General features: G+C 45.0%; 1 protein-coding gene across 1 annotated transcript; it reads right to left on the bottom strand.

Moving 5' to 3' along the window:
• Window positions 1-2,838: 2,838 nt before the first annotated feature.
• Window positions 2,839-4,224, bottom strand: LOC137283290 (uncharacterized). The gene has a single exon (XM_067814742.1). The coding sequence runs from the start codon at window positions 4,222-4,224 to the stop codon at window positions 2,839-2,841; it is 1,386 nt and encodes a 461-aa protein (XP_067670843.1).
• Between the last annotated feature and the right edge of the window lie 4,942 nt (window positions 4,225-9,166).

Here is a 9,166-nt window from a genome sequence, read left to right as displayed (position 1 = left end):
GTGGTTGGTATGGTGGACATTCATTCATCTATAGTGGTTGGTATGGTGGACATTGATTCATCTACAGTGCTTGGTATGATGGACATTCATACATCTACAGTGTTTGGTATGGTGGACATTCATTCATCTACAGTGCTTGGTATGGTGGACATTCATTCATCTACAGCGCTTGGTATGGTGGATATTCATGCATCTACAGTGGTTGGTATGGTGGACATTCATGCATCTACAGTGGTTGGTATGGCGGACATTCATTCATCTACAGTGCTTGATGTGACGGACATTCATTCATCTACAGTGGTTGGTATGGTGGACATTCATTCATCTATAGTGGTTGGTATGGTGGACATTGATTCATCTACAGTGCTTGGTATGATGGACATTCATACATCTACAGTGTTTGGTATGGTGGACATTCATTCATCTACTGTGCTTGGTATGGTGGACATTCATTCATCTACAGCGCTTGGTATGGTGGATATTCATGCATCTACAGTGGTTGGTATGGTGGACATTCATGCATCTACAGTGGTTGGTATGGCGGACATTCATTCATCTACAGTGCTTGATGTGACGGACATTCATTCATCTACAGTGGTTGGTATGGTGGACATTCATTCATCTATAGTGGTTGGTATGGTGGACATTGATTCATCTACAGTGCTTGGTATGATGGACATTCATACATCTACAGTGTTTGGTATGGTGGACATTCATTCATTTACAGTGCTTGGTATGGTGGACATTCATTCTTCTACAGTGCTTGGTATGGTGGACATTCATTCATCTACAGTGCTTGGTATGGTGGATGTTCATGCATCTACAGTGGTTGGTATGGTGGACATTCATTCATCTACAGTGGTTGGTATGGCATATGTTCATGCATCTACAGTGCTTAGTATGACGGACATTCATTCATCTACAGTGGTTGGTATGGTGGACATTCATTCATCTACAGTGCTTGGTATGGCAAACATTCTTAGACCTACAGTGCTTGGTATGACGGACATTCATAGGCCTACTGTTGTCTGGTTTTCTGTCTGGAAGACATTCGTGGACCTACTACCTTGTAGAGCTCAGTCTGGAAGGCATTCGTGGACCTACGGCTCTATTGTGTTTAGTCTGGGAGAGTTAGTGAGTTTAGTTTTACTCCGCAGTCAGCAATATTCCAGCTAAATGGCGGCGGTCTCTAAATAGTCGATTCTATATAATCCAGTGATGAACAGCATGGACATGATCTGCGCTGGGAACCGATGACATGTGTCAATCACGTCAGAGAGCTTGACCACCCGATCCCGTTAGTCGCCGCTTACGACATTCATAGTCGCCTTTTATGGATTATGAATTTATGGATTGCTGAAGGCCTATTCTACCCCGGACCTACATGGGTATAGTCTGGAAGACGTTCGTGGACCTACTGTGCTGTAGAGCCTAATCTGGAAGACATTTTGGTAAAAAAAAATAATGCTGATGTGAACTGAGCCCTGATTATTGTAAGTACTGGTTCCCCGTCTAGTCTTTGACTGGTTAGTTACCAAGACTACATAGCAATGCGGTCTATGTTCGCTGATTTTAACAACACATAAATGTATCATACAGTTAAAGTGTTAAACATACACATCCATCTCCTCTTCTGGAAAACCAGTATTGTACAATTAAATCATATTTGAACATACAAGGGGTAAGTGTTGCCTGACAGCGGCCAGTAGAAATCACTATTCATGCATGTTCTAGTGTTTACATTCCGTAGTCAGATGGATACTCGATGGATTCGGCCATCACGGGGTTAAAGGTCATATTTCTTTTGACAGATGACTTTAAGAAAAGCTTTGTTAAATGTGTGTAAGAAGCATCTTGAATCTCACCATGATATGTACCACAGACTCCAGCCTACGAGGTGACACTGTTCAGACGGTCATCAGTGATCGGGGAGGACCGATCTCACGTCGCACCAGAGGGCCCATATCTCTCCTGATGTGTTTCCCAGTCGACTAGCCGTCGACACGTAGCAGACCACTCGCCAGTCCTGGCAATGAGGCAATACCATCGGGATGAAGGCTATTTGATAAGCACAACTTAATACCATACCAAGTATACACCGTTGCCTTTGCCCTTTAGAAACAGAGTCCTTTTGCCGACATCAGTGGGAGATGAGGGAATGGTAGGAGTTGAAGGGCAGGGAAATGGGAGGTTGGTTGGATAACGTAAATGTTACCACCTTGAATACCCTTGTCCTGTTTGATAGCGTGAGTTAAGTTGAATGATCTCGAATATAGATGACGGTCTCACGGAGATAATGTCCAATCGTAATTGACCCACTCTGTTCGTGAATACGTTAAACCTTAAACACAATCCTTATTTCAAACAAGTGAAGTAAATGAACATTTACTGTATAACTAACGGCTGGTGTCGTGGGAGAGTAGCATCTGATTCCGAGATCTCAGCGTCATGTTCACTTGTAATAAGAGCTTCGCCTCGCCTTCCATGCCACCGGAAGTAGAGACCACACGCTACACCATCGGCGCATTCCCTCAACCAAGCCTTTCCCACCTTTCCAGTGTAACATCTAAAAGTAACGTCTGTGCAACAGACTGGTGTAGGAAGACAGGGGAAATGTTGTGCGAGTTATACCCGGTGGGGACACCAGACTGCAACCTGGTAATTGGCAGCAGGCAGACCACAGTAATTGCCATTGTTCTGTTGTAGTGCCCCCATAATGGGAATTGTGTTGTTAGCAGGGCTTGGCATTCCCGTCTTAAAACCTTCCGTGAACAACTTAGGGCTCATGCTGTGATTGTACATAGGGAATGTTCAACTGATGTTACTGATGCTAATTGTTTAGCAGGCGTGTGTTGTACTGACCTTCCACAAGCTGGCATTGTAGCAGGCGTGTGTTGTACTGACCTTCCACAAGCTGACATTGTAGCAGGCGTGTGTTGTACTGACCTTCCACAAGCTGGCATTGTAGCAGGCGTGTGTTGTACTGACCTTCCACAAGCTGGCATTGTAGCAGGCGTGTGTTGTACTGACCTTCCACAAGCTTTTATTGCAGCAGGCGTGTGTTGTACTGACCTTCCACAAGCTGAGATTGTAGCGGGCATCTGTTGGTTGCGTTAATGGTGCAAGGGACGTCTGTTGTCCTGATGTTGGATGTGGTGATGTTGTAGACAGCATGTGCTGTCCTGATGTTTTTTGTGATATATTATAGAGGATGTTTGTTGTCCTGATGTTTGTTGTGTTGATGGTGTAGAGGACGTCTGTTGTCCTGATGTGGGTTCTGTTGATGGTGTAGAGGACGTCTGTTGTCCTGATATTGGTTGTGTTGATGGTGTAGAGGACGTCTGTTGTCCTGATATTGGTTCTGTTGATGGTGTAGAGGACGTCTGTTGTCCTGATATTGGTTGTGGTGATGGTGTAGAGGACGTCTGTTGTCCTGATATTGGTTGTGGTGATGGTGTAGAGGACGTCTGTTGTCCTGATATTGGTTGTGGTGATGGTGTAGAGGACGTCTGTTGTCCTGATATTGGTTGTGGTGATGGTGTAGAGGACGTCTGTTGTCCTGATATTGGTTGTGGTGATGGTGTAGAGGACGTCTGTTGTCCTGATATTGGTTGTGGTGATGGTGTAGAGGACGTCTGTTGTCCTGATGTGGGTTCTGTTGATGGTGTAGAGGACGTCTGTTGTCCTGATATTGGTTCTGTTGATGGTGTAGAGGACGTCTGTTGTCCTGATGTGGGTTCTGTTGATGGTGTAGAGGACGTCTGTTGTCCTGATATTGGTTCTGTTGATGGTGTAGAGGACGTCTGTTGTCCTGATATTGGTTGTGGTGATGGTGTAGAGGACGTCTGTTGTCCTGATATTGGTTGTGGTGATGGTGTAGAGGACGTCTGTTGTCCTGATATTGGTTGTGGTGATGGTGTAGAGGACGTCTGTTGTCCTGATATTGGTTGTGGTGATGGTGTAGAGGACGTCTGTTGTCCTGATATTGGTTGTGGTGATGGTGTAGAGGACGTCTGTTGTCCTGATATTGGTTGTGGTGATGGTGTAGAGGACGTCTGTTGTCCTGATATTGGTTGTGGTGATGGTGTAGAGGACGTCTGTTGTCCTGATGTTGGTTGTGGTGAGATTGCGAAGGACGCGTGTTGTACTGATGCTAGTTGTGTTGATGTTGTAGAGGGCGTGTGTTGTATTAGATATGTCGAGCCCCTCCATTAGCTGCAGCATTCAGTGCTGGCTGTGTGTATAATCATAGCTATGTTTTCTATAAGGGGTTTAAGCGTCTTTTTGCTCCTCGTCCAGGAGATTAGAAGACAAAAGAAAGGCAAAATAGAATGCCATTGAACAGAAATAGTCCCATTTAATCAGCATCAGTTATTTTGCAGTGGTACCTTTAATATAGCGTCATCAGTGAATTAATTTAAAACAAACTCACGTTTAGGCTCCGCTCGCCACTCGAGCACAAACGAAAACACACACATGAAATGTTGTAAGATTTTAACTGCATTTTAAGTTAGCTATGCAAATCGGTTAAGACAAAGGAATATCAAAACGACGTCAGTAGAAACTCGAGTGGCTGTACAAGTATAATATGAAACAAACAACCAGTAGTACAATGGACAGAGTCTGTGATAATGATAAACACCTGGTGGCTGTGGAGGGTGGACTCAGGGTGGACGTATAACCGCACATCGATGGTCTAGACGTGAAGTGAAAAAGGGTGGAGGTAGAGTTACATGAGGTGGTCGATCTACCAGAGAGAAGAACTGTGTTAACTCTTTGCAGAAGTATAAGCAATAACCTTAACAAATAACATAAGTAAAAGCTTATACTCAACATCCATGTCATAGGGCCCCGGTCTTCCATACATCCATGTCATACTGCTCAGGCCTCCTGTCCCGGTCTTCCATACATTAATTGTCATACTGTCCCGGGCCTTCTGTCCCGGTCCTACATACATCCATGTTATACTGTAACGGGCCTTCTATCCCGGTCTTCCATACATCCACGTTATACTGTCCCGGGCCTTCTGTCCCGGTCTTCCATACATCCATGTTATACTGTCCCAGGCCTTCTGTCCCGGTCTTCCATACATCCACGTCATACTGTCCCGCGCCTTCTGTTCCAGTCTTCCATACATCCATGTTATACTGTCCCGGGCCTTCTGTCCCGGTCTTCCATACATCCATGTTATACTGTCCCGGGCCTTCTGTCCCGGTCTTCCATACATCCACGCCATACTGTCCCGGGCCTTCAGTCCCGGTCTTCCATACATTCATGTCATACTGCTCAGGCCCTCTGTCCCGGTCTTCCATACATCCATGTCATACTGTCCCGGTCTTCCATACATTAATGTCATACTGCTCAGGCCCTCTGTCCCGGTCTTCCATGCATCCATGTCATACTGCTCAGGCCCTCTGTCCCGGTCTTCCATACATCCATGTCATACTGTCCCGGTCTTCCATACATTCATGCCATACTGTCCAGGCCCTCTGTCCCGGTCTTCCATACATCCATGTTATACTGCTCAGGCCCTCTGTCCCGGTCTTCCATACATCCATGTTATACTGCTCAGGCCCTCTGTCCCGGTCTTCCATACATCCATGTTATACTGTCCCAGGCCTTCTGTCCCGGTCTTCCATACATCCACGTCATACTGTCCCGGTCTTCCATACATCCATGTCATACTGTCCCGGTCTTCCATGCATCCATGTTATACTGTCCAGGCCTTCTGTCCCGGTCTTCCATACATCCATGTTATACTGTCCCGGGCCTTCTGTTGCAGTCTTCCATACATCCATGTCATACTGTCCCGGTCTTCCATACATCCATGTCATCCTGTCCCGGTCTTCCATACATCCACGTCATACTGTCCCGGTCTTCCATACGTCCATGTCATACTGTCCAGGCCTTCTGTCCCGGTCTTCCATACATCCATGTTAAACTGCCCCGTCCTTCCATACATCCACGTCATACTGTCTCTGCTTTCCATACATCCTCGTCATACTGTCCAGGTCGCCCATACATCCATGTCATCCTGTCCCGGCCTTCCATACATCCACGCCGCACAGGAAAAAGTGAACAATTTCATACTGGTATTTTTCAAAAGACCAATGATATCTAGAACAAAGCGGCAACTACGTTAAATGGAAACACACGTACGTCCTTGCTGGACAGATACGTCGTCTCCCTGGACCGTACACCAAAATACTCTCAGATAACAGGGCAAGTCCACCTTCACACATGTTATCGTCAAGTTCAAACCTCCAATATACACGGTTATTTTCAACTGTAATTGCATTCCACCTTTGCGAATGGATGTGGAATCGATGCCAAATCATCGGTTGTAGTCCCCCATCAATGTAGCCGCCTCATCTGAAGGGGATCGTGGACACAGATTCAGATGAATGGCATCTGCTCATTGTCTTCGTGGCAACCCCTCGTCTCCGAACCTGTTCACTGTACCCCTCTCCGCACCACTAATGGCTGGCTGTCCCACAAAATAACGTTTGGAATTGTAATTAATTGGTCCCTTGTTATGCCTTGTTGATATCCGGCTGTGTGCGACTGGGTCGATATGAGGACATCTGGTAGAGTCCAACATTGTGGTGTGTCTGTCTCCTCCCTCACAATGACCACGAACTGTGGAACACCATGAACAGAGGAACACCACGAAGAGAGGAACACCACGAAAAGAGAGGAAGACGGAACAACACCTGACCTGATCCTAACGCATTCAGTACTTGATTTAGTGAAAAGTGATTGTGTATACATGTATTGTTACTTTGTGGAACCTGGACTGTCAGCCATTACTTATGTTCATGCCATTCTGGCCAATACGGATTAAATATTACCGTAAACCCGAATCTGTTTTTAAAGAAAATTATTTTATTTCAAAGAGACCTTTGATGTAAAGATTCCCTATACAGGTTGTGTTAGGACACGTCTCTTGACAGATACAATTACTTTATGTACGTCATCCCTACTCTAAGCCGACAAGGGTTCAATGGATATGCTTCTATGCTTCTACATATCGGCTCACTGGAGTCCTGGAGGTTCAAGCAATGAAAGGTGTCCTCCAATTGACACCTTTGGCATGTCAGTTTCATACCTAATTACGTGGGTTTCACCTCACCGGAAACGTCTTTCACCATTGACTTTCCTCCCAAATTAAACCAGCACACCATTATATAATTAAATGTATTCACAGCAACCCTAAACTAAACTCACTCACTCACCCAGTATTACCCCACCACCACCACACCCCCTCCAAGCTGCTTTCTACTTAGTATGAATGCCTATGTATTAATATTCCACTCACATGTCGATGTAATCTCTTATATATCACTGCTTGACTACTGTGTGTAATCCCCGCCTATACATCACAAGCCAAACACCACATAGAGCCGTCCATCAAGATATGTACAGTAATAGAGTAGTGGAGATGACGGTTAACGGACTCAACGAGAATGGCCGCCTGATCCTCGAGTCTCTATATATCACTTGTGTATGAAGTATTCGAGAAGATGGTATGGCCGTGAACGCGGAGCAATTACTGCTACACAATGAAGCATGTGTGATGTAGCAGTCGGCAGCGCTCCATGCCTCTAGTCGCTCACTCTTCACTGGAGGGGGCGATATCATCTGCCATAAAGCCGAAACAGGGCTAACCACAATAAAAACTGGCGTGATTTTGATTGCTGCTGAACAAGCGGTCGTGTTAATGTAGTCCAGTAGCAGTCGGAATAGTCCTGTTTTCGCGATCAAATTGTCACATTTGATGAGCAGATATGCGCTGCATCTCTTAATTCACGAAAATCACCAATTCTGTGACATTAGTAGGGTCCTTTTGGCGGGGAGAGTGGAGAAGATAAGCGGTAATAATGACACAAAGCCAAGGGAGACATCATGGGCAGGATTGTGGGGAATGAACTGGATGATGTTGTTGGCAGGGGAGAGGAATGTACAGAAGGATATCCCTGAGAATGAATTGGATGACACCTGGTCGGGATAGAGGTTGAAGAACTGAGGGATACCCGGAGCCGGATAACACGTGGACGGGGTAGATTTTCAAGAACCGAGGGAGACCCAAGCAGGTCGAATAAATCACGAATCAATTCTGCAAATGTGGAAAGGCCATCCTTGCTGGAAACTGTATAAGGAACTGACGATGAACGAGCCCTGGCATCGACGTGGAGTTTGGACGTGATTTGTTATTACTTCATATCAGGCTGGAACATCATATAACAGATCATATCACATACCCGATAAGAGATAACTGGGGTACATTTATGGCGATATAAATGCAATGTACTACAGAAACCCATTTCACATCAAATAAGCAACAAACGCTCTGAAATTCATCACATTAAAGGTGATTCTGACGATCAGATGAAACAGTGTTTACACGTCAGTTAGCATTGAGGTAAGCACTTCACAGAGACTTGATGTAGCTGAAAACACATTTATTGTCTACCTCATTCATGTTTCTTCTCAACCACTAGCTTTCATTTGACGAATTGAGGGTTCATAATATGAACACACGTTGATATATTGAACCGACTGCAAATAAAACCCTTATACAGATTATTGACATGCATGAGCCTGTGATATTATTGAAATACCGCTTTACACTTGAACTATATACGACTGGCATTTATGTGCGAGACTCACAGATGTGTACATGGAGGCTGTATATCGCAGAGGCTTCAGACAGTGCTCATGGAACAATGGAGCATTTACACACATAAGGCACAAAGCAAATGTAATACATCGGATTTGATAATCGATTGTAAATAACCACGTCTCCCACATTTACCCGAAGTAGCATCATTTGAGAATAATTCCAATCCCTGAAGCATCACAAGTCAGTTGAAGCTACGCAACGTTCAGCTTGGACAGTCCTTGGATGAGTGACCGTGTCTGGCAGCTTGACTCCTCAGAGTTTCTAGGACTTCACACCTGACACAAAATGAAGCACGTGTGATACATGTGGCCTCACCTTAGGCAAGTGAGTTTGTTAAAAATTGACTCTGTTCAGCGAAAAATGGGTACCCGGTTGGATATGTCATGTGACTATAACCTTCTAGCGCCTAACAGGCAGGTAATAATAAGCCTACTTTAACTGTTAGCGCCATGAAAATGCACAAATTATAATTATAAAGTAAAT

This window comes from Haliotis asinina, chromosome 5 (assembly GCF_037392515.1).
Source record: "Haliotis asinina isolate JCU_RB_2024 chromosome 5, JCU_Hal_asi_v2, whole genome shotgun sequence".
Lineage (NCBI taxonomy): Eukaryota > Metazoa > Mollusca > Gastropoda > Lepetellida > Haliotidae > Haliotis > Haliotis asinina.
Note: the sequence above shows the minus strand (reverse complement) of the source record. Positions and strands in the feature narration are given on the sequence as shown.

Coding starts and splice junctions, on each gene's coding strand:
- LOC137283290 (XM_067814742.1), bottom strand. CDS start 4,224: ATGCTGCAGCTAATGGAGGGGCTCGACATATCTAATACAACACACGCC.